Genomic DNA, 26,258 nt, shown 5'->3' on the forward strand with positions numbered 1-26,258 from the left:
ACTTGAGACAGTAGCTACCATCTGGGAATGTATAGTAAAGGGCTGCACTAACGATCCAAGGAGGCTCATGAACGGCTCCTGAGCCAATACCACAGGGCACAGAGAAAGGCAAGCTGGGGTTAGGTCAAAATACTCCCCATCACTGGCTGAGACACACACCCTATTGCTGCCTACCCTAGAAGTAGTGATATATCCAGCTTACTTGCTTCTCCCTTGTGGCAACTGCTGGGATCAATGTATTCATGGGTATTCTCACATTAGGACATAAGACTAGTAAGAAAGGGGAGCCAGGCTGGTAATCAAGTGAACTATTCTTAATAAGCAGAGTGTTCCTTCATCCCACACCCGGAAGTTAACTGAAAAAAGCAAAGCAAACCACACACACAAGTAGGAAATTTTTACAATATGCTGTTTGATACCACCTACATACATTACACTAGCACCTATTATTCAGAGAATGGCACAGTTTCAGTGAGTAGTTCTAAGAACTAAAAATTATTATAATAGTCTTAAAATCCCACACCCCGAGACATAGACAACCCAGCTTCAAAAACGCAGTTACCTCACTGGCAACTATATTGGCATTTACATGAATCATTCCATATAAAGCAATACTTTCTCAATGGATGCAGGGATCCCACTTAAAACAATAAAATCAAAAGAGGATCTCCTGGATGTTCTGCATCATATTTGTGGAGTCATAGTTAACTAGACATAGAGGCCAAAGGTAGAGGCCAAAGGTAGGTTCTTGCATACTGAACTGCTGGAGAGGATTCAAAGTAACTAGAAAATATAGCAGAGCCCTGTGCACAGAGGCAGGGGAAAGAAACAGTGAGAGAGAAAAAAGATTACAGAATTTTTTTTTGGCAGTGGCAGAAAGAAAGGCAACATGCTGCCACCTTATCTAATTGGGGCATCCTTCTCATTTGAGAGTTTGTCCTCCAATACCTCCATCCACTATGTCATCTGGTACTAAAACAAAATTGTACAGTGGGTGAGGGAGGGACTGTTTTTGGTTTGAAGGACTGCCACTGAACAACCAGCATTACAAAATGGCTTACATGGAAGCCCCACAAAAGTCAATGGAGGTTGTACAGCAGCACTGGTTGGACTGTGTCAAAAGCAGTCCTTATATAGCAAAATTCCCAAAGGTTGGGCTGTTCACAAAAGAGCAAGTTTTCTCCAAGCTTGCAGGTCCTACTGATGATCTTTATGTACTTAACTTCAGGAGTACAAGCCTATGATATTCACGGTAAAGGAGATAATTCCTTGACAGAGACAAACAGTCACCATCTCCCAACCAGTCCTGTTGGATCTTCAATGCATTATGTAACACACCCACCCACCCAGCCCAAACTTGGAAATGTTGCTTTAACTCCTGGCATTTTTCTCCAGTTACAGCTATTGATTGGCTGCCTCACAAGCATCTATCCAATCGCTGTAAACATCCACTGGTTCCGAAAGATCTGTAGAGTCAGTGTCAAGGAAGGTACTGCCAAAAATACTGTGTGTGTGTTGTGTGTGGTTTTTAAAAAAATACAATCACTTAATTTTTGATGAATGTGTCACACTAACACTTGCCTCTTGCTGTCCTTGATAAACACTTTACTATCCATCAGTACTTTACAGCTACACCACTCAGCACAGGGGTGTCAAACATAAGGCCCGGGGGCTGGATGCGGTCCGCAGAAGCTTTTTATCCGGCCCTCAGGTTCTCAGCTGCTGAGTAGTGCTGAGGTGTTACTGCTTAAAGGGTAGCACATATGAAAATTGGGCTCTCCCATGTCTTGAAATATGATCAAGATTTGTGTATTTTCTCTTTGTCATTTACAGCTAATGAGTTACTAAGGGCGCAATCCAAACCCGCGCTGGAGCAATCAAGCCAGGAAGCTTGCGCTGCATCCAACGCGGGTTTCTGGCCAGCAGCAGCTCAGCCAGAGGCAAGGGGAAGCTCTTCCCCTTACCCCTGGATAAGGGCTGCTGGCCCCAATGGGTCTCCTTGGACCTGCACCACCTCTGGAGGTGGCACAAGTCCAAGGAGAGCGGAGTGGCTTGAAGCCGCTCCATTCTCCCTGGAGACAGGGGTTGGGATCCGGCATAACCACCGGGTTCCAGCCCTGCCCCTGGCTACCAGAGCGCCTGCTCCCAGGGCTGCCTGTCACCCGCCCTCCCTCCGCCCAGAAACACCCGCCTCCTCCCTGCCCTCCATGCCTACCTTCGCCGCTTGTATCGCTGCGGATGCGCTGGCACAAGTGGTGGGAGGAAACCACTTTACAGCATGTTTGTGACCCACCCAGGGCTCCTACGTTTGCAACCCTCCCAGTGCTCCTATGCCAGCATAAGTGCTGGATTGCACCCTAAGTGAGAAAAATTGCTTATTTTTGATTATGACCTGTTTAATGACATTACTTCTTGCCTAATGACATCACTTCCGGCCTTCAGCAGGCATCATAAATGCTATTCCGCCCTTGGTATGAAACATGTTTGACACCCCAGACTCAGCACATCTTTTCCCCCTTTACTCCTGGCCCACCTCCTCCCCATTTCCTGGTTTTCTCCTATCACCTTTTCACCATCTACAGGACACCTCCCTTTACTTCTCCCTTCTTGCACCCTCCAGGCTGCAGTTTATCCTTCTGGGGAATTCATCAAAATAATTTATCATTCTGAAGCACTGCAAACACAGAATTCTGCAAACCCAGAATGGCTGTGATAATGGAAATGGGACTTCAGCTTATTTAGAATGCACATTGCTCATTTGTGCCTTCCAGCTGGCTAGCCTAAACCTGAATGAAACAGACTTGAAAAGAAGAGTAAGAATAAATGCAGCACAAGATTGTTTGATCAGTTTTGATACTCAGTTTCCAGATCCTTAAAAAATTGGCCAGAACAAGGAACGCAAAGACCAAGACTAGCAGAAAACATTTCAACCAGTTTTACTGGTCTGAAAGCAGAATCCCATCTCTATGGCAAGAGAGGATCAGAAGTTATAACACATTTAAAATCCAAGCATTTCCCTCACCCCACAAGGTGTTCTTCTATTCACCCTGTTGGGGCAAGGCAGGGAAGCCGCTTCGTTTTACTGAACAAAAACATCAAAGGATACACGTTATAGGGGTTTGAAATTCTTCCAGACATACGGTACATGATATCACACCAGTATTTCGAGCTCGGTCCCTGGAACACAAAAACCATATTATAGCTAAAAATACTTCCAGTTTTACAAAATACTGTACCTGAGAAAGAAACTGGAAGCTAGAAAATCAGCAAGGGATTGTTCACAATAATAGAGCTTCCAGCAAAGCTTCTCCTGGAGTGTGCCCAGTACCTGATCAGCTGCAGCCTGAGCATGCGCACACACCAAAAATGGAGAAAAGACAGCCAAATTACTGATACAGCAGAAGCAAGCACAGACAACTTCCAGTTGCCATTTATCCACATTATAGCAGGACAACAACCAAGGACATCCTTACAAATTGTCCTTGGTTTGAATGTTGGCTTTTTTGCTTTAGATTTGGTTTGGCATGGCATGCTTTGGGTAAGTCAGATACAATCTCAGTTAATATGACAGCATATTAAGGGACATCATATGATGAATTCCAATGAAATTTTAGAAAGAAAATTGTTATTCTTTTTCTATCCCTTCATAATTCTTTCTAGCTAAGAAAATATTAACATATAGTATTAGAATATAATATAGTAAAAACTTCTGCATTTCTATTAGTCTGAAATGTTCTGAGGTCCAGGTGCCCCAACAACTGCACTCTATCAAGTAGCATTAGTTTTCCTTGAACTTGGAAGTCTGTTTTTCTATTTTCCTCCTTCCCTCCCTCACCCCACTTACATTTTAACATCACAGGATTTCTCATGGTTACAGAAAGGGCAAGTAAACTGAGTCTCAAGTGTCCCAGTCATCTTTTTCTTAGGTGGAGGTTTTCGTTTTGACTTCCTGCGGCCCATCCTTGCCTGCAGCATGCAAAGAGAGACATAGGTTAAGGATATTTTAAGACACTGTTACACAGTCTTTTTCCCACCCCACCACTACAGAAGATTAACAGATGCAAGTTTTTGCAGCAACAAGGCTAACATCATATTTATTTATTTAACATATTTAACTCTTTTATACTGCATGGAAGAGATAACCAATGCAATTTATACAATCAAAAATAAATCCATAATACACCATCCTAACTAACTAAAAAACAAAGGGCAGTAACCAGCCCAAGGCAGTTCTCCCAACTTGAGATTGTATTCCTGCTGAACTATAAAACTTCAAGAGATAGCCTGCCACCTGGCAAACATAGCAGATGGTAAGACATAACAAAGACTACAAGCCTGATCAAACTAAGCAGAAAAGAGCTTTTTCTCTCCTGTCCTCAGTTTGGCCCCTCTCCTGGATATTTAATTCCATCATTTACTGCAGTGATTCCCAACCTTTAGGAGCCTGCAGATCACTGAGGCAAAAAAGTGGAAATGTCATGGACCACATGCAAGGCCAGCTGCAGCTGGTCAATTCTCTGCCCTCTTTGATGGTATGTGGGGAACAGCATGCTCCTTGAGGCACTGGAAGTGATCAAAAGTTATCTTTTCTTTCCCCCCACCCGGATTCCTCGTGAACCACTTCTCAGGGTCTCACAGACCGCAGGTTGGGAACCAATGATTTACTGGAAATGCTAAAAAGGCAGAAGCTAAAATCCTAGGCCTGCCTGAACTCCTGAGGGGCTCAGAGAAAACACCACACCTCTACTTCCACCCCTCCCTCCCTAAGTGGGCCTTACCTCACAACGGGGACATGCAGGGGGGGGGAAGCAGGTGAGGCAGAGCCTCCCCACCAGAGTTCTTTGAAAAGTGCTGCTGCCGTGCGAGGCATCCAAGCATTCACAACCCACACACAGAGTGTGTTCACCCCATGGAGCAGGAGGAAGAGGGTGTGTGTGTGTGAGAGAGAAGGGTGTGTGTTTGTAGGAGGAGTATGTGTTTATGGGAGGGGTATATATGTGCGCGAGTGAGAGAGAGGAGTATATATGTGTGCACACACGCGTGCAAGAGGGTGTGTGAGAGAGGAAGGGGTGTGTGTCTGGGAGCTGGGTGTGTGAGAGAGAGGGGGTATATGTGTGTGAGACAGAGAGGGGTGTGTGCTTGTGGGGTGTGTGAGAGAGAGAGGTATATCTATGTGCACAAGAGGGTGTGTGTGGGAGGAGTGTGTGAGAGAGGTGTGTGTGGGAGGGGTGTGTGAGAGAGAGGGGTGTATGTGTGTTTGTGGGAGGGTGTGTGAGAGAGGGGTGTATGTGTGTTTGTGGGAGGGGTGTGTGAGAGAGGGGTATGTGTGTGTTTGTGGGAGGGGGGTGTGAGGGAGGAGGAGGAGGAGGAGGAGTGTGTGTGTGTGAGAGGGGAGTTTGTGTGAGAGAGAGGTGTGTGTGTGTGAGAGAGAAGGGTGTGTGTTTGTGGGAGGGGTATGTGTTTATGGGAAGGGTATATATGTGCACATGTGAGAGAGGGGTATATATGTGCGCACGTGCAAGAGGGTGTATGTGTTTGTGGGAGGGGTGTGAGAGAGAGGAAGGGGTGTGTGTCTGTGGGAGCTGGGTGTGTGTGTGTGTGAGAGAGGGGTGTGTGAGAGAGAGGGGGTATATATATATGTGCGTGAGAGAGAGAGACACGGGTTTGTGCTTGTGGAAGGTGAGAGAAAGGGTGTGTGAGAGAGAGGGGTATACGTGTGTGCACAAGAGGGTGTGTATGTTTGTGGGAGGGGTGTGTGAGAGAGGGAGTATATATATGTGTGTGTGTGAGAGAGAGAGGGGTGTGTGCTTGTGGAAGGTGTGTGAGAAAGGGTGAATCACGGAAAGGGTGTGTGAGAGAGAAGGGTATATGTGTGTGCACAAAAGGGTGTGTGTGTTTGAGAGAGAGAGAAGGGGTATATGTGTGTGTTAGAGAGAGGGGTGTGCGTTTGTGGGAAGGGTGTGTGAGAGAGGTGTATATATGTGTGTGTGAGAGAAAGAGGTGTGTGCTTGTGGGAGGGGTATGTGAGAGAGAGAGGGGTGCAAGTGTCTTTGTGGGAGGGGTGTGTTGAGAGAGGGGGAGGGGTGTGTGTTTGTGGGAGGGGTGTGTTTGTGTGTGAGAGAGAGGGGTGTGTGAGAGAGGGGTGCATGTGTGTATTTGTGGGAGGGGTGTGTGTATTTGTGGGGGGGGGTGTGAGAGAGGGATGTGCTTTGCACGTGGGTTGTGGGTGCCTCCCACGGCAGCGGTGCTTTTCGAAGGACTGCGATGGGGAGGCTCTGCCTCACCTGCCTCCCACCCACCGCACAGCCCTGCCCGCAATCCAGAGGGCCAAAACTCAGCCGCTCTTCTTCCTCATCCACAGGAAGGAGGCGAGCCCAGCGGCCCTCGCGGAGGGGGTGACCCCACCCCAGGAGTCCCGCAGGCGTCCAGGCCTCTCCCCCTTCCCAAAGGGCGCAGCGACTGTGGCGGGCCGGGCTCCACTTGTGGCCGCCCCTCGGCCAGCAGCCCGATCACTATTCTCTCCACGCTGCGGAGGGGCTGCGGCGGCCCACTAGAAGGACCGGGACGGGCCGGAGGGAGGGAGACGAGGCCGCCACCAGCCTCCCTCCCCCTGCCAGAGCGCAGGAAGGAGACCACGCGAGGAGGGGAGGCTGCCTCCTGCCACGCAGCTCCCCCCAGGCCCGGCAGCGGCTTCGGCCCCCTCCAGAAACCCGCCCTCAACCTGGAGGCTCCACCACGAGGCCCCGTTCCCCTTTCCTACCCGGGCCCAACGACTTTCCCAGGCCTCGTTTCCAACGGAGACCGGCACTTCCGGTAGCCACCGGAAGAAGAAAGTATTGTCCCGCCCCTTAAGGTTTTACTGGGGTACATCACGGAGGCGCTGCTGGAGGCGGAGAACGACCATAGATGTAGAAACTCGCCAGAGTCACAATCTCAAAGTCGGGTGGCAATTGAGAGTGACTAGTTCTTTAAGGATGGCATTGGCTTCCTCAGAAACCACAGTTCTTGCATAGGGCGTGACCTGAACAGGGAAGGAATTTTGCTTTGGTCTTTGCTGCTGCCTTTGGACTGGGAAGGAGCGGCTGCTGCCTCCACAAAGCCCTGGCTTGTGCTGTGGACTTCCAAATACAAACACGGCTGGGGACCAGCGTGCTTGAGAGGCCGCCTTCTTCCATACAGTCCGGCCCCTTCTCTTAGGTCATCCAAGGCAGCACTGTTGGTTGTGCTGCCACCAGGAGAGGTCAAGGAGATGGTGGCCAGCAGCAGGGCCTTCTCAGTGGTAGCGCCTGTATTATGGAGCTCCCTCCCCTTTGAACTGAGGACAGCCTCATCTTTGTTCACCTTACAGCAAGGCCTGGAGACATTTTTAGCTTTGAGGCCCTAAGAACATAAGAGCTCTGCTGCCAAAGGCCCATCTAGTCCAGCTTCCTGTATGGCCCATCAAGTGCCCCAGGGAGCACACAAGACAACAGACACAACCTGCGTCCTGGTGCCCTCCCCTGCATCTATAACTCTCCGTAATGGCTGCTTTTAGGAATTTATTTGATGTTTCTTTTGATGCCTCAGCTCTTACTGTTTTTATTTTTGTTTTTATTGCCTGTAAGATATATACACACACATATACATACATTCATACAGGCGTGCGCTCCTTAGCGACCTATCAGCTATATCCGGGATTGCATATGCGACGATCACATGTGATCACGTGGTCGTCGGGGGCTTGCACCCAACCCTTCGAAAGTGAGGGGAGCCTCTACAAGGCTCAGACTGCTTCCTCTGTGAAACCTGAAGTTGTGTGAGAGGCGCGGTTTTCCTCAGTCTGAGCCTCACAGAGGCAGCGCATGCTGCCTCTGGGAGGCTAAGACAGCCCTCCAGAGGGGAAGGGAGCAGAGCATCCCCTTCCCTGTGGAGGGCTCAGATAGCATCAAGCATCACTTGAGGATGGGGATCACAGGCACAATCCCCATCGTTAACTGGGGCACAACTGTATTATATACTGTTGTCAGCCACCCTGGGTGCCCTTTGGGGAAAAAGGCAGATTACAAATCAAATCAGTAAATAAATACAAAGGGGGACAGAGTGCCTATACCAGAGGTGTCAAATTCGTTTCATACTGAGGGCCGAGGAGCATTCAAGATGCTTGCTGAGGGCTGGAAGTGATATCACTAGGCAGGAAATGATGTCTTTAAGCAGGTCATAACCAAATATAAGCACTTTTTCTCACTTAGGAACTCATTAGCTGCAAATGACAGAAGAGAAAACATGCAAATTGTGATCATATTTCAAGATATGGGAGAGCCCAATTTTTACGTGGGCTGTCCTTACAGCAGTAACCCCTTCTGTACTGCTCAGCTGCTGAGAGCCTGATGGCCAGATAAAAAGCTTCTGCGAACCGCATCCAACCCCTGGGCTTTATGTTAGACAACCCTGGCCTATACCAGGGTGAGGGGTGGAAAACGGGGGGTTGCCCCTGGTTTGGGGACTGGCAGGAACGCCACTGCTATACCTTTACCTATTGTATCAAAGGGAATTTTGGAAGCTGCAGCTTTTAAAACCCTTTCATGTTGAGCTGTACCTGCCAAAATTCTCCCTTTGTATACAACGGTTAAAGGTATAGGCACTCTGTCCCCTTTCTACCTGGTCACCTACTTCTATGGACAGAATTCATTCCTCCAGGAAGAGGAGAAAAAAAGAATACTTATGTGAACTCGTCATATTCACCCTCGGTGATGAACTTGGTCACTCTTGCCTTTTCTTATCTCTGTGTGGGAGATGTGTTGGAAGGAAGCTGGTCTTGAGCGTCTCTCTTTCGCGGGCCCCTTCCACTCGCCTGGCCTTTGAAGGAGGCGCATGCGCAAAAGCACCATGCACTTTGTGTTGTGTGGCTGACCACGTGCTTTTCAGTGACTTGCTGAGCTTGCTTGTGGAACGTGGCTAGCAGCTTGGAATCTATAAAGAGAATGCAGTAGCAGCCCAATCCCATGCATGTCTACTCAGAAGTAAGTCCCATTATAGTCAATGGGGCTTACTCCCAGGAAAGTGTGGATAGGATTACAGCCTAAACCTCTCTGTGCTGCTCAAGGCTGCAGTCCTGTCCACACTTACCTGGGAGTAAGCCCCATTGACTATAATGGGAATTACTTTGAGTAGGCATGTATAGGATTGGGCTCTAAGAGAGGAACTTCACCCTTTTATTGCTCTGATGCAGAGTCACAACATTGGAGGGAAACAACAAAGCAATGGGCTGTCTGGGTCAGAGAAAGGAGGGAGTTAGGGCAAAGGGCTAGGAGTCTTAGGGCCCAACCCTATCCAACTTTCCAGCACCAGTGCAGCCCCAAGGGAAGGAAACAAACTGCCTCCCCACCACAGGATGCAGTGCATGCTTCATTGGCAGGGCTGCACTGGCACTGGAAAATTGGATAGGATTGGGCCCTCATTCTCAGTTAGGGGTCTGTCAATAGTAGGCGTTGCTCTGAGGGGGGCTCCATTTCCACGGCTACACAGCGTCTGTGTGGACTCCCACCACCAATGCGCTCCGCAGTGGCATAGCTAGGAGGATGAGTGCAAAAGGAACATGAGGGGTATGGCTTCTCCAGGGGGAACAATGACTTGGGGAGAAGAGGAATTGATGCAAAAAGCAGACATTTCACATGCTAAAATTTCCTGGGCCTGTTTTTGTATACTGGAAAGACAAGTCTTGCAGACTCAGGGCATACTGTGTAAGTATTATTAAAGAAAATAGTAGTGAAGCTCTGTGTCATCTGTCCATCAGCCTTTGTCTAGGCCTTTCAAAGGTGTGAAGGAGGCATGTTTGTTGAGCCTTGAAAGGCTTCCTCTGTCCCTCTAAGTGCCACTCTTCTATCTCTTCACTGGAGTTGCTTTAATCCAGGTGGATTGGCACAGGCTGCCACCTGAAGCAGCCTACCATCACTGCCGGCCACCTCACCTCATTCCTCCTGGCTCCTGCCAGTTCAACAACCAGAAGATGTGACCAGCAGAGATGGTGAACCAGATAAGAGTTCCTGGGGGAGATCAATAGGGCTGGAGAGACAGGTGGGAAGATTATCCAGTTGGGGACTGCTGGGGTGGGAAAGATCATTAGGGCTGCAGGTTGGTGTTGATGAGAGGAGATTGGCTCATTCTGCATCAGGGCATTATTTAGCTAGGGTAGGAGGACCAATTGAGTGCCACAGGGAGAAATGGTACCTGGCCTCATTGCCTCAGGTACCAGGGATCCTGGATGACCTACCTCCAAGCATTAGAGATAGTTGGAACAAGAATGCTGGAGAAGATGGTGTTTTGGCCTGATTATGCAAGATTCTTTAAAAAAAATGAAAGAAATCTAGGTTTAATTACTCACAGATCAGAGACAAATCTCTTATACCCCAGGTGAGATCAAATCTACAGGGGTGGAAATCTGGAGGGGCAAAAGGACTCCTTCATCAGTTTTGCATCCCTCACTGTCACCCCCCTGATTCATTTCTATCCTAATAGTATTTCCTTCACCTCTTTATCAGTTACCTCCAGTGTTAAAACCATGTATTAAAGTGAGTACATTTCATGCTCAGCCGAACATTTCAACTGAATGATTTTCTGTCAGTGGGCAGATCGGGCTCAACAGGGGTTCATTGAGAAGAATTGTGCTCCTAATAAATTACAGTCACACAAATCAATAAGATCAGAGGCGGGGGGGGGGAGATATATGTGGGCCTGCATGAGTGTCTTCTTGAGAAGATAACTAGAATCCTCTCCTTCACATGAAAACAGTAGTATTTTGATAAAAGTGGAGAAATAGGAGGAGGGGAAACTTAAACAGTTTGGGACCAGCTGCCATCTCCCCATGCACCAACCTGCCTAGGTGTTAGGATCCTCTTCAGTGGCCATTTTATGGGTCCTATGCCATCTGATCTGAGATGAGTGGCAGGGCCTCCGAGAAGAATTTTATCAGGGGGTACAATTATTATTATTATTTGCCTTTTCCCAAAGGAATGGGGAGGTGTAAAACAGAGCATGGGAGTGTGATGAGAGGGTTGTTAGAACAGGGTGGGAACAAAACAGGATAGGGGGAGGGTGACAACAGACAGAAAAGTCTTTGGAACCCAGTTCTACTGGGCTTCCCAATGAGGAGCCAGGTCTTCCCACCTGCACAGTGTCAGCAGCTAGATACAGAAATATGGAAAACCAAACACACTCCTAAGTCTCTCTAAAATCTTTTAAATATAGAAAATCATTGCAGAAAATTAGTATCATAGTATTTAGGTTCACACTAGAATGGAAAGTGTCCTGTGTGTACCAAAACTTACTTCTGCAGTGTATAAGGAATGTCTCTATACACTCCTTCATGGTTAGCGGATCCACAAGCCAAACAGCTACTGTAATTTCCTCCCAGATTTGACACTGTATTAAGGACTGTCATGTATGCATTCCTCAGCTCAGCAGATATGTCTTGCGACAGCAGCTGCCACTGTGCACTCAGCATCCCACATAGTCAGAGAGTTCGGATGAGATCAGACAATGTAAGATTCAAGGGAATTTATGCAGTCCTTCCTTTGACTCCTGGGCCCCCATTCTGGCCCAGGTAAAAATTACCCCCTTTACCCCCCTCACATGGTCCCTGATCAGATGTCGAAAGATCTTGCTTTGCAGTTCAACATCTTGAAGAATTGCCCAACCAGCAATTCTTTCGTTCAGAATTTATGTGACTAGGATGGAAGACAACATATCAGTCTCTCTGATCTACATTTCCTGATGTCAGCATATGCTGATAAGAATGGGGCAACGTGTGGAAGAAAAGATGAACAAAATGTTGTAAAGTCTGCCCTTCACCCTACACTTGTTTGACTAGACATTGCTTCAAAAAGTAAATCAACTGTGCAGGGATATTTAAACCATTCTGTATATGCCTGCAATTTAATTTTTACTTGTATGTTTTCTTTTTTGTATATAACCACAAAAGTATTAATTTTAAAAGCAGATAGCATTAGAACATCACTCACTTAAAAGATGTACATGCATTTCATTATGAATGTGAAATAAGTCAATGAATGATTGGTGTCATAGTCACAATTTCTTACGCAATCTCCTTCAACAGTATTCTGTCAATTATATGACCCATAGATCCACATTCAAGGGCAGTGCTTATCCACCAGGGCTTTTCCAGTCATCACTTCCTCTCACAATCCCTAGTAGTACTCCCAAAAACTACTACTGAAGGCCAGGTGGCTTTTTGAAGTGAGATTCAATGTAGCCAGAAGTGAAAACTCCTCCCAACCAGTGAAGCTCTTGGCATTCACACATTGGGACTGGATTAAATAATGGTTATGGGGCAAGGAAATGAAGAACATCTGCTCTATAGGGTATTGCTCAGGTGGTATGGATGGCCTTTTTGACATAATTGGCCTTGAGAATGTCTCCCTCCTGATTTACAGAATTCCATATGAATACAACTTTCACCTGCAATATATAGCTAGTAGTAAAAAAAAAAAAAGTGATAGCTGTTTAGTTTTGGGTACTTGTTTTAATTATGTTTTTATGGTGATTTTTTTTTACTTTGGGCAAAATCCAGTCCATGACTCCAGCCCATTTGTGCCTCCTTGGAAGGAAGCCAGGCTGTGCTCAAAGAAGCGCTGGCCTGCAGGGGCTGACACAAGCCTCTGTGCTGGCTTCCTCTGTGAGGCTTGTGTTGGCCCAAGCCTCTGAGGTAGGCGGGGGGGGGCAGGGGGGAGGCATTCCTGGGCGGGAGGGGAGTGGGAGGCAGAGCTGGGATCCGGCAGTTATGCTGGATCCCAACCCCTTTCCCGGGAAGAACGGAGTGGCTCCAAGCTGCTCCGCTCTCCTTGCCACCTCAAGTGATGGCGCAAGTCTGAGGTGACCCATGGGGCTAGTGGTCCTTACTCAGAGGTAATGGGAAATGTTTCCCCTTACCTCTGGCCATCTTCTGTATACAGCTTCAAAGTTACACTGAGCTTTGTATCAAAAATTATCTTCTTTAACTCAAAGTCTATACATCCCTACCCAACAGAAGCCTAATAGCACAAGAAAAGGTATCTGATAGTGGCATTTTATACATGTTACTCAGAAGTCCCACTGTGTTCAATGGAGCTTTGCCCCAAGAAAGTGTGTACTGTAGCCTAAGTTACCTTTGAAACCTTTTATATGAGTCCCAAACTACTGAACAAGTTTACAGCTGCAGCAGAATTAAAGTAAAATAACAATTAAGCAGAGCATAATATAAAAGAAACCAGTTTCTAAAATAAGTGTAACCATCTTCCATCAGAGAAGCAGATGATACGTGCTTGACCTTTGAATGAGCAAGGCAGGGAAATAACTAATTAGACATCAGTACAGACTGAATTGGTTATCTTAAGAGATAAGATTTAGAAGTTCCTCTTTACACTCCACAAGATCTTCTCCTCAGGTATGTGCTTACATGTCTGCTCTTGCTTACATGAGGGGCAGAACCAGTATGATCAGGTGATATCCTAAAGATTAACCATTTTATTGTGCTTATATTACCATAAAATTTTTAGTCCTGAACTACCACAGGGCCATTTTCATTATGCATCTGAAGAAGTGAACCATAGTCCAAGCTTATGCAAAAATATATGTTTGTGCTAGAATGCTTCATTGCTTTTGTTGTGGCTGACTAGGAGCCCAATTCTATCCAACTTTCCAGCACTTTCCTGAGGTAAAGAAACAAACCTTCCCTTACCTTGAGGAGGCCCAGTGACTGCTCCTCTCACTGAAGAATGCAGCAATCGCCTCACTGGCATGGCTGCATTGGCACTGGAAAGATGGATAGAACTGAGCCCTAATGCAACTACCTCTTTGGAAGTTGTTTTCTTCATGTATATAATGTATTTATTATATTTATACCCCACCTTTCTTCCACATTAGAACTCAAGGCGGGGGGGGGGGGGGCTCCAAGGTGGTTTCTGATCAGGCCCAGCCCTAATTCAGCAAAGTTGCTGCCTCAAGGGCCTTCAGACCACACCATGGGGTCTGACTCTTGCTTTTTGTTGCAGCATGAAGATTTCTTTTTGTGTTCTTTGTTAACAAGGCTCCTTCAAAGCTTGGAATGCCCTACATATAAGTTAAAGCTGAATGTTAATTATTCTCAAAAAAGTTTGTGTTCTCCATAGTGAAGAAGGAAAAATATGGAAATTATTCAAGCATGCCATAAATGTAAACCAGGTGGTAAAAGGAAAAAAAATGCATTTTTTATCTGAAGAGCCAAGTCATATTTTTTTCTCCCATCTGTTGCCTCATAGTATCAATATTCAGTTTTAATCTAAAATATTTGTGTCTTTGTTCAGATTTTAAACAACAACCTTGGCAATTTGAAAGGTAGATAGGATATGTAAGAATTGAGCTGAAAGAGCTTGAATGCGAGGGCCTAACCAGATGTTACAAGGGAACCGCAACTGCTGCCCCTTAGCATTTCCCCAGTATTGGGTAGTAAAGAAATGCTTGATGGGATGTTACCAAGTTCAATGTTTTGCCTGACATCATCCTAGCATTTCTTTTAGAAAATATTACCAGGGAGACATTGGTTGGTGCTTATGAAGCAATGGAAACCTTGCAGCTATACTTCTTACTGCTTGTTTCAAAGCTCTTGTCCCCATTTTTAGCCACAATAGACTTGGGTTTCTCAGTGGAGAGATGAGGAAGCACCTATTTTCTTGCAGGTTCCTAGAATTTGTGATTCAGAACAATCTCTTTTTGAACCTTGGTATGCAAATTGTTCCTCATTACAGAAATTTATTTGGCAGAATAGAAAGCAGAAACCATTTTAGAAGTAGTTTATTGAAACACGAGTTACCAGATGACCTTTGAAGATTCTGTTCTAAAGCAAATCTAAAGAGCCCATATAAAGAATTAAACTGGGCTCTGGTTGCACAAAATCATGATTTCGGGAAACCAAGCTCCTAGATTTCCACAGAAAAATCTTGGCAATGATGTTAAAATGCATAACAGCAGCTAATGTTTAGAGCACAATCAAACACAAAAATGAAAGACTCAAAAGAGATCCATCATCAGATAGTTTAGAAGAATACACATTTTCTCTGCATTTGGCATAAGCCGGTAAGCAGCATTCTCCAGATTCATGGAGTGTCATGGCATCAGAACTTCCTGGGTCGAACAGATGACTGAGGGTCAAGTTACACATGCTGTTAAATGCAGGGTCACAACTCCATATTGTGAACATTTTGTAAAAATAATAATAATAATAATAACCACAGGGAGCCTTGATGGGAACTGCAGCATGAGCAGGGTGGGGGAGTTAACACTGTCTACCTGCACTGTTTTCCTTACTCAAAGCTACCATTTACAGCCATATGCTTTTTCTCTTGGGGCAAGCAGCAGTGATGGTGGAGAAGGAATTTTACTGGAAAACAGTTTAGGGGAAAGGATTGAACTCCATTTCTGCTGTGATCCTGATTTGGACCGGCTATTACCATCCACCCCCAACTTCTCTAAAAATAATCACAAAGAAAGTAAAAACACATTGAACAGCATGAAGGTTTGACCCTTAGATGGGAACAGTAAAATCATTCTAGTGGGCAGAGCAGTTACCCACTTTAGGACCTCAGCCTCTCATGCTGATGCAAAGGTTCTGCTTAGTCCTATGAAGGTTATGTGAGTCCTGTGGGCCCCAGCCACCTCCTGCTCCACAAAAGATATTTGGGAAGAGGAAACCTCCCCCTTCAGGGCCTAAACTGAATGAGTGTGCAGATGTCTGAAGGCAACACCCACATCATTTCATTGGAAAGCTGTAGTACTGTACATGGTGCAGAATTCCCAGCAAGTTCTCAGCTCCAGCTTAAATGCTTCGTTATTAAGAAGTTATTGAGAAGATTATTGAGAAGCGGCTAAAAGAGACAGGTTGCACTGTCTACGTACACATGCATGTGTGAGCAACAAGGAGTGGCTCACTTCAGAAAACATTTGTTATTTTGTTCGCATTTCAATTTTATTGAAACACCAGCTTTGCAGAGTGCTGCTCAAAACACGGGGCAAAGTTAATTTTCAGCCCCACTCCTAATCAGCTGACTGAGCCCCATCAGTTTCACCTGAAACAATGACCCTGCAGACATCCTTGCAACTATCTTATCTAGCCAAAGGTTTCTGCTAATTTAGGATAACTCTAGGAGTTAATGGTAGCTCTAAGGATTTATTGTTTTTCAGGTGCTTGCTACAAGATCAAGTTTCTTTCATGTTGTAGCAACACATTGTGTAAGGCCAAAACATAGTTCCCCCTTCTCTTTCATACCACAGCAGCAAAGAACGATAGTGACCCAGTGTTGCCAATTTTACTGTGGTTTTCACTTGTGTCAGGTGTTAAAATGCCCCCTCAGGGGGAAAACATGCGGCAACTCTTAAATTCTATCCTTCTCATTTCAAACAACATGGGTCTCAAGTCACATAGCCATGACTGCACAGAGACCCTAAACTCAGGGTTGGAGCCAAAGCCAGGAACAAGGATGGGAATTTCACTTAGGCTAGGCAGGCCTTAGCCCACCGACTGAGCTTCAATTTCTGCCATAAGCCTAGCCACAATGCTGAAAACCTTATACTCATGGTTCTCCCATAGCCACGTGGCTTGAAAACTGTATCGATGACCACATCAGGTGTGGTCCCAAGAGTGAGGCAGAAGCTGCAGTGTAAATTATGAGGTTTCAGAGGGATCATGCCTAGAGGAAAACTTTGGATGTGTAGGGGATGGGGAAGGTATAAGGTTCTACTGAGAGGCAAATTGAAACATGGCCATGGCTGGTTTGCATACATGACATACTCAAGTGTGGGGGAGAGTGCCATGGGAGTACCTCCCAAGTATGAGATGCTAGGACTCTTTCAGGATGGTTATTCCCTCCCCAGGCACCAATTCTCAGCCTAGGAGGAAAGAGTGGGATGCGTAAGATGCCAGCAGTGCCACTTCAGTGCCACTCCCTACAAGCTAGGATGCTGAATACAGCTCTCAGTGGTGGTGACCATCTTGCATTAGAGATGTTTTCGCCTGGGCAGGGAAGTCTTGTACAGTGATTTGCCTGAACCTTCAATGAAAGTAATGCTCATCTTCTTGCCATCGACCTCGATGTAGGCAAAGCCCCCCTGAGATGAGGGATGGCCGTAGAAGAAGCGCAGGTAACCACTAGGAACTTGATGGAAGTGTTGTTTGTTGTCATCCATGAAGTTGCCCGCTCCGCTCAGAATATGGCCCATGCCAGTTTTGTCCTGCAAGTACTTTTGGGGGAAGAGGAAGGAAGAGAGTAACACCAGGCTTGTTGCCATCACTTCATATAATTGCAGCATCTCATCCCACCATGCTGTTGCCCAACTACCACTCCTCTGGGAAAACATTGTCTGGCAGACTCTGAATTAGGAGATGTCGGGAGTTGAACCAACGCTACCTAAATCACAGTTTGCCAGAGATTCCAATGCAGCAAAGAAAGCCTGCTGAAGGAATGCGAGTGGCTCATACTTGATCAGTCTTCATTCCCCATCTGCAAGATGGGTATAATAAAAGTCGTGGAAAGAGTGAAAGTGAAAAAGAGGGTAACAGATAAAGTTCAGGACAAGCTATGAAAGAGAAGGAAGAGAGGGATGTATGGGTTCAAAGCTAGACTCTGTAAGACAAGTGGTTATGATAGAAAGCAGAACAGGTTTCACTTCTGTTTCATGTGATCTGTACAGGCCACAAAACAACATGGGCCATTTCAGAGGACTGACTGCCTCTGCTGGATGTCAAGAAAGTAAGCAGAAGGCCTCCACTATGACAAAGGCTTCGGTGATAATATTCGAGTAGGGATTTGAAGGAGCTGAAAGGTTGGTTATATAGAGCTGGGATGCTAGCTCCCTATAGGAGTCTGCCCCAGCCTTAAGTTAACATGCCAAACCACAAACTGCACCCCCTTTAAAAAGAAAGAAAGAAAGAAAGAAAGAAAGAAAGAAAGAAAGAAAGAAAGAAAGAAAGAAAGAAAGAAAGAAAGAAAGAAAGAAAGAAAGAAAGAAAGATCAAGCTCTCATCATGGCAGAACTTCTTCCCATGCTTACCTGAAGATTGTGATCATGGCCGCACAAGTAGGCTGTGGCCTTATATTTCAGCAGCAATGGCTGCAGTTGCTTGACCAGGCATGCGGTGGGACCATGCTTCCCCACAGACCACACTGGGTAGTGCCCAGCCACCAGCAAGTAGTCATCCTGGGAACTGGCCATCTGTTTGCGGAGCCAGGAGAGTTGGCTACGGGCCATGTTGACATCCCGTGGCTGCAGGGGCTGCTCGTTCTGGAAGTCATCTGAATTACCACAGATGGTCACTGTGTCTATCATGAGGATGGCCACCGTGGCATTGGACCCAGGTACCTTGAACCTCAGCCTGTAGTAGTATTTGGGGAAGTGCCTGCAGAGACGGGAGAAGGAATGGTCAGAAGGAATGGAAGACACTTCCACCGTGCAGGTATCTTTGTGGAATGCTCCAGGAGCCACATTCTCTCTGTGCACATGATGGAATGAGAAACCCATATCAGGGCTGGTCTAACATCATGTAAAAAGGGTATTCTGAAACAGGACTCGGTATTTGTGGATTTGCATGAGTGTTCTCACAGGCCCAGTTAGCACTTTTAAAGACGCAGTGGGCTAAACTAGAGATAATAATATGAGAGGTACCTGAAGTGTCATCTGATGGGCTTCTTTTCTTTTTTAATGGAGGTATGGGAGGTTTCAGATTATATCAAAGCATAGGTAGGGTGAGGTAGTGCTTAACCCTATTCTCACATGCTGTATGTCCACTAAATTATTTTAGAATCTCAGCTGGAAAGGCACTTTGAGGGTCATCTAGTCTAACCCATTGCTCAGTGCAGGTGACTACTATGGCATCTCTGGCAGGTGATCATCCAACATCTGCTTGAAAGCCTCCAGTGAGGGAAATCCCACAACAGGCTATTCCGTTAGGACATACAGGACAGCTCTTACGTTTAGGAAATCCTTCCTCATATTTAGCCTATGTCTACTTTCCTGTAGTTTCAACCCATTGGTTCTAGTCCTGCCCTCAGGAGCCACAAAGAGCAAGGCCTTCTTCAGATACTCGAAGATGGCCATCTTATCTTATCCAGGCTCATGGAACAGTTCCTCATAGGACCTGGTTTCCAGACCCCCACATCTTTGTTACTCTAAACCAGTTCCAACTTATCAATATCCTTCCTAAAACATGGTGACCAAAATTGGACACAGTCCTAAAAGTGTAATCTCACCAACGTTTGGAGATCTTGGTGTAGGCAATCTGGGCTGAGACATTCCCTGAGTGGTCATGGTTTCCAGCCACAACATACCAGGGCAGCTTGCGCAATGAGGGTGCCTGAAAAACTGACTCAAAGGTCTCCTGGAAAGGAAAAAGTCAGTTTTAATGTGTGTATATGTCATATGCACATGCAAGAGAAACATTTCATCAGAGGATCACTGGATCCATTCTTGGCTTTCTAAAAGGCCAGCAACAGCTTTCTGCAACACCACATCACTGCATGGCATTCTAAATGCAGATCCATGGCCAGGCGACATCTACGGAGAAGGCAGCAATCTCACTGAGCATGAAAATGGGTACCGTCCACAACTAACAACTGTACTCCTTTAATAGGCACACTATCCATTTTCTCTAATATACCCTACTACAGGAATGCAAATCTGATTTTGGAGCTTAGGGTGTGTTGACACAAAGCTATTCCCCACCCCCACCCCAAATATCCTGGGAAAGCTGACTCCTCAGTATCCCACATCTGTGTTTGGTTGAGAAGAAGCCATTTCTTCTTTAAAGTGGAAGACCACTGCCCTGGGCCATGATGGCCTGTGAGACATCTCTAAAGATCTGCTGGCTGAAAGGACCATTTACTTTCAGCTGATGAATTGGAACTCTTCTCAGCTGACAGAACCACGTCCATTGTTCATCAGTCCCCTTCTTTTTGGATGCTTACCCATAAGTAGATCCCATGGAAGGGGGTAGCTAAAAGAGATCTCTGTCCAGTCAAATGATCTGCAACTGATGAATGTCTGCTATATATCTGCTCTTTGGAGAGGACTGCCATTGAAATGGGAGACTGGAACCTTTCCAAAGAGCAGATTGACTCATGAGCCAGGGGGCCCAGTCTGCTGCTTCATGAATCAGACTACTCATCTCAGTACTGATTCTCTTGCCCTCTGTAGAGGTCACATCCCCAACAAGCAGCGGAACATTTTGGAAGAAGGAGGGACTAGGAAAGTTCTCCTTCCTTCTCCCCCCAACAAATGTTACCTAGTATGAATATACTTACCTTTAACAGCAAAGTGCCTGTTCTACTGGTACATTTGCTTTGGCAACCGGCTCCCTTAGCCTTGCTAAACTGTCCCAGATTTTGAAATTCTAACAAAATTAGTATCTGAAGATGGAGTTGCAAGAATAAAAGACAGCATGTTTATGGTCCAAAAAATTAACACTGTGTTTCTCCAGGATGCACTGCAAAGTCATCATTTGGCAAGGCACCCCAACTAGCAAATACCATGGATGTAGCTCTCCCAAGTGGCTGGCCTGTTTGCTGAATGGTGCCTGCATCAACAACCCTCCTCTGTGGATCATCAACATTGTTCCTTGTTGGGCCTCCCCATAGCCTGCTTTGTGAGACTTGTACAATATACATGGTTTCTCTCTCTATAGGCTTCTTTCCATGGGGGAGAAAACAGGTAGCTTTGTTTATTAAACTCCATCAAATTTGTGCATAGCTTGGTGTTTGGAACAAACATACCACTTACAACTCTTCTCATGCATCCCTGTTTCTTCTCTGCTTCCCAGCCCTCAACAATTCCCATGACTCCATTCGCCCACCTCATATGCAATCTTCTACATCCTCTGGAGCAGTGTTTCTCAAACTGTGGGTTGGGACCCACCAGGTGGGTCACGAGCCAATTTCAGGTGGGTTCCCATTCATTTCAATATTTTATTTTTAATATATTAGACTTGATGCTACCATGGTATGTGACTGCATTTGGGGAAATGTTACAGACCTGTACTTTGAACAGGCTACTATGTATATTCTTTTAACAATGATAGTAAATGGGACTTACTCCTGGGTAAGTATGGGTAGGATTGCAGCCTAGGTTAGTTAAAACTTTTCCCGCTTGATGATGTCACTGCTGGTCATGACATCACTTCCGGAGGGTCCTGACAGATTCTCATTCTAAAAAGTGGGTTCCAGTGCTAAATGTGTGAGAACCACTGCTCTGGAGGAAAACTCTTTGCTTGACATTGTCCCTTTAACTCCAGCTAGTACCCAATTTCAAAATCCATGAGCCTGTGATCTATGTTATTCCCACGTCTTAATCATGGCTCTCTCCAATCTGTTTTTCAGCCTTTCCAACCTTGTCCCATCCCCAGTAACACTTTTTACACTTTCTGTTGGTCAACATGTCTCTCCTTCTCCTCTAGTTTTCTCCTCAAAACTCACTTTTTTGAGCCTTCCCTAAATGCCTCCAACGCTTTTTCCTGCCTCTCTCTGTCTCCAGGTTCTTCACCCACCCAAATGTGCCTTGGTATACAATTAATGTTGACCAAACACTATCGGACAGAAGGAGTAAGTCCTAGTGTGCTTTGTACTAGAGACATACAACATGCATGGCTGACAGATCATGCTGCAGAAACATGGCACGGAATAATGTGTTAAGAAGCAAAGAGATGAAGATTGCTAGGGAGGTTGCCCTGATGCAGACATAATAATAATAATAATAATAATAATAATAATAATAATAATAATAAGCCGCAGCAGCTTTATTTATATCCCGCCCTTCTCCCTAAAGGGACCCAGGGCGGCTTGAATTAACCTTGAATGAACTTTAAAAAAAGCTTTAAAAATACAGCAGTGGTTCCCAAACGTTTTAGCATTGGGAACCACCTAAAAAAGAAAGTTGCACTTGACCAGTCAGATCCTCAAGCCTCTGTGGCTATACTGGTGATTGGGCAGCAATGCTGCCCCCCACTAACAGGTTGTATAACTGCTAATGCACATTGCCTAATCTGCCATGTCAGTTTGGTGAACCACCAAATCTGGTCATGACCCACTGGTGGGCCACAGAACCATAGTTTGGGAACCGCTGGGATACAGGATCTCCGGTATTCGGGAGCTGGATTTCAGAGACTTAATTTAAGATCACTCACATAGCATAGTGTCCAAACCAACTCAGGAATGACCTCAGATTTAATTGCATCTTGTTCTGTCTCCCCACCACAGAGGCTCCAACACTCTGTGGTTCCTTACCTGGAAACGTTTGTCATAGACATCATTCACCCCACTGTAGTAGAAGTTGTCTCCAAGGGACAGGATAAAGTCAGCTCCCAGTGAAGCTGCCGTCAGCCCCATCTCCTTAGCTACAGCTACCTCTCTGGCTGTGTAGAAAGGAGCGTTGGGGACCCCACCCCAATCTCCAATGGCAAGGAAGCGCAGGGATGAGGCAGCATGAAGGCTTGATGGAACAGCCAGGAAGAGCCCCAAGAGGTACAGGAAATTCATCATCTGAAAGAGTGGAAAGAGTTAAAGCCCACAGAACTATACACTGTGTTTACAGAAAATATATCAACCAACCAATTTGTTTTTGTTCACTTGGTTTTTTCAGGATGGTCCTTTCCTAACAAGACTTGCACTCCCTTTGCATTCCACTTGATAAAGAGTTCTGTGTAACAGAATAATTTTATTTCACTTTTGCTCTCAGCACCAAATTCCAAAAGAATTCTGTAATGTATGAAAACATAAAATGATTTTTAAACAACCAGATGGTCCAATGAGAGTTGCTATTTTACCTCTTCTATGTCTCTTCCATATATTCTTGGAAATGTAACAAATGATGCTAAGAACACTTTAGACTCCAAAACACATCTTCTGAAAGTTGTTAATGAGATACAGAAAATGGAACCTGATTTATTTATTCTAAGATTATTTTTTATCTAATTCCTCAGCCAATATGGCTCTCAAGGTGTCTAACAACCAAACAGGTCCTTTCAAAAACTGAACAGATGTTCTGTTCAGTGTGGCTGTTTCATCACTTTCACAAACATAGAAGATTCCAGGACCATTTTTAAAGCCATTTGTGAAGATGCCTTTATATCAGTATCCATTTATCTAATCAAACTTTGTCTAGAAAAACACACATCCATTGCTCACTCCAAGAACTCCAAAATTACATTAGCAAGCTGGTGGCGTGAGACATGGTAGAATTCCTTTTTCAAAAAGTAATTATTTCTGCCTGAAGCACATTTTTCACATAATGTATACTCAAAGGGTTTGCCTCCCCCTCCCCCCACAAGGGGTGGGGAAGTATATACATGACACAGCCACCAAATCTCAGGCATCAAATTAAACTGTGGTCTCTGTGGTTTTGCCTCCACCAGTTACACAGGTAACTGTCTTTTTTAATTTGGACACAGACACATAAAATATGAAATACTATGGCCCATGAACCCCCCAACCTTCTCCGCAACCTTAGTTCTGAAATAAGCATGTTAGGAATCCAAACAGGAAATATGAATGAAGGAGATGACTTGCCCCAGGTCCCACAGCATCTGAGTGATGCAGAAGGATTTCTGACCTCTTAATATTTTTTCTAGATTTTGCAGTGGTGGTCCAACCCCTAGTATACAGTATTATCCTATCAACTGACCATCAAATTATATTTCCTGAAAGCATTAAACAGCCTTTGGAAACCCATCTGCAATCCTAAGACACATTTACTAGGAAATAAAATCCATTGAACATAGCGAGACTTACTTCTGAGTTAAGATGCACAAGACTGTGCTGAGTATCTGTGATACTAATTCATCTTCAGTCAAAAATCAATTCATCAAAAGGACAGTTCACTACTTAGAATTTGCAGTGCATGGCACCGTCCTTCTCCAAAATAAAAGCCCATGTTAACAGGAATAAAGCAGGTAATAGAAGGGAGCAATCTTGCCTAATTCAATGTGACACTGATCCACACCATGGTATCTTGCTTTAATACAACTTCCCAGTGCTAATGCAGGCATGCCAATAGGGTGTACACTGCATTCTGCAGTGGAGGGGCAGTCATCGAGGCTTTGTCAAGTAAAGGCAACATTAGTCTCTTATCTTGGGACTGCATTACAGCTCCATCAGCATTGGAAAGTTTGATATGGTTGGGCCCTGTGTTAAAGAACTATTGCATATACAGGTTCTAGTCCCCATTTGTGGTCAATTTTTAGCCTGTCCATTGGTTCATCCTTAGCCATCTCTCATTTTAAGATGTGCCCGGAGGGGAAAAAAAAAATCAGGTTGTAGTGATCCCCACATATCCTTTGCACTCATAAGCATTGTAAACAATTCAACCACTAGCTCTCCAATTTCCACATTTTTTCCAGTTTTCCCTTTGCATTAAGCAGCCTAATCCTATGCACATTTACTAGGAAGCAAGTCTCATTAAATTTGGTTGGGGTTACTATAAAGTGAGTACTGTATATACAGGATTGCAAGGCTGCAATTTTATATATACACCCAATGGAAAATACATCCCATTTAAGTCAACAGGACTCACTATGAAGTAAACATGTAAGGGCCCAATCCTATCCAATTTTCCAGTGCCAGTGCAACTGTGCCAATGAGGCATGTGCTGCATCCTATGGTGGGAAAGCAGACTCAGAGGCCACCTCAAGGTATTGGAGCATTTGTTCCCTTATCATGGGGCTGCATTGCAACTGCACTGGTGCTGGAAATGTGGATAGGATTGGGCCCTGAGTCATCTAAGGTTACAATTCTGTGCACACTGACTTGAAAATAAATCCCATTGAAACTAATAGGACTTGCATTAGTGTAACCAATGGATAGGAATGGATTTAATATGAGTCCCAATGCCCCTCTGATGAATTCCCCTTCTAATGCATCTTACACACTCTATTATTATTAGCACTTAATGTTTAGCCCCTTGCTCTTCAAAACCTAGTAGAGGTTGCTCTTCAAAGTCTAGTAGAGACTGACAAGCAATTTGCTAGAATTTGTGCTCCTATACATTCACTTGTTGAATACTCTTGTTCTTTAAACAGCCCTCCTGAATTTTATTCTCAGCACTTGCTAGTGCCTTTTCTAACAAGCAGTCTATGTTCTCATCCCGCATGACAGGGCATCAGCCAGCTACAAGCATGTATCCAGGTATAAGCTTGCTCTCAAGACGACATAAGTCTCAAGTCTGCACAGCCATCTGTTCTGTTTCACTCCAGGAAAACAGGCTAGGAGAGGGAAGCAAGTGAGTGGGCCAGGGAAGCAAGAGTAGACACAATCACAACAGACAGTGCAAGAGAAAAAAAAAGAAAAAAAAGAGAAAAAAAATTAGGAGACAAACTGTCTGCCAGCAAGGCCACTAGTTTTAGTAAAAAAGATCAACTTACTGCATTTGTTTGCAATTAACCTTCTTGGGAAAACTTGATGCACCGCTTCCTAGGTGTCAGATCAGCAACTCAGGTTCCCTGAAGTGCAACTGCCATTCCAGCACAACTGAAGTGCCCCTGCTGCAACAGGGAACATTTTATCATGCACAGAAAACGGGAAATGGGGGGAGGGGAGTTCCCTGCTGCACCAGTCAGGGGGTGTTGAAGCAGAAAAGCTGAGTGTGATGGAGAAATAAAGGCCAGATGACCCACAGTTGCCTGCCACTCCCTCTCTCTCCAACCCCACAGACATGTGACACCTGACAGTCAGATGTTAAAGTCACTCTTTAACCAGACTTTACTCCATAGGTGATAAGGGAAGAAAACCACACCAAAACACCCAAATTCCTAACGCTTTCTCAGCCACTCCCACTGGACACTAATAGCTGCCTGGAAATTAAAAGTGTAACCTTTGAATGAGACTAGCAGGGTGGATACCAACCTTCCAGCACTGAAGCAGGCAACCTGACATCTGAAAGATGCGTAAAACAAGCTTTCATGAACTTGGGACCAACACCTGGAAGTTGAAATTGGAGAAAGAAATTGTTTCTCTCTCATTCTCTCCCATCAAAGACAAGATAAATTCATGGAGGACAGAATGTGTCTTTAAATTGGAGGACGATTGTGTCTTCAAATATTTCTTTAGAACTCTATTAGGCACTAGAGGTGGCAGAGAGAGACAAGCAAAACTGCTATTGGCAATTGGTCATGACAGCTAAATGAAACCTCCATGTTCGAAGGAACTATTCCTGATTACCAGATGCTGGGACCAAACAAGAGGGCATGACCATCATCTTCTGGCCCTGTTGACAAC

General features: G+C 45.2%; 2 protein-coding genes across 3 annotated transcripts; both read right to left on the bottom strand.

Annotated features, from left to right (window-relative positions):
• Nucleotides 1-388: 388 nt before the first annotated feature.
• On the bottom strand, nucleotides 389-6,836 carry ELOF1 (elongation factor 1). The gene is made up of 4 exons (XM_066616728.1): nucleotides 6,761-6,836; nucleotides 3,845-3,966; nucleotides 3,107-3,177; nucleotides 389-1,466 (listed from the first exon to the last, which is right to left on the bottom strand). Exons 2-4 carry the CDS (start codon nucleotides 3,958-3,960, stop codon nucleotides 1,402-1,404), a joined length of 252 nt encoding a protein of 83 aa, XP_066472825.1. The 5' UTR covers nucleotides 3,961-3,966; nucleotides 6,761-6,836; the 3' UTR covers nucleotides 389-1,401.
• A 7,951-nt stretch (nucleotides 6,837-14,787) lies between these two features.
• On the bottom strand, nucleotides 14,788-25,911 carry ACP5 (acid phosphatase 5, tartrate resistant). Of its 2 annotated transcripts, XM_066614999.1 has the most exons (6): nucleotides 25,887-25,911; nucleotides 25,406-25,525; nucleotides 22,275-22,529; nucleotides 19,251-19,378; nucleotides 18,055-18,400; nucleotides 14,788-17,244 (listed from the first exon to the last, which is right to left on the bottom strand). In XM_066614999.1, exons 3-6 carry the CDS (start codon nucleotides 22,527-22,529, stop codon nucleotides 17,002-17,004), a joined length of 972 nt encoding a protein of 323 aa, XP_066471096.1. In that variant the 5' UTR covers nucleotides 25,406-25,525; nucleotides 25,887-25,911; the 3' UTR covers nucleotides 14,788-17,001. The 2 variants fall into 2 exon arrangements, with proteins under 2 accessions (XP_066471096.1, XP_066471095.1); XM_066614998.1 differs by lacking the exon at nucleotides 25,887-25,911 and having other exon boundaries at nucleotides 25,406-25,662.
• Between the last annotated feature and the right edge of the window lie 347 nt (nucleotides 25,912-26,258).

The sequence above is a fragment of the Tiliqua scincoides genome, chromosome 2 (genome assembly GCF_035046505.1).
Source record: "Tiliqua scincoides isolate rTilSci1 chromosome 2, rTilSci1.hap2, whole genome shotgun sequence".
NCBI lineage: Eukaryota > Metazoa > Chordata > Lepidosauria > Squamata > Scincidae > Tiliqua > Tiliqua scincoides.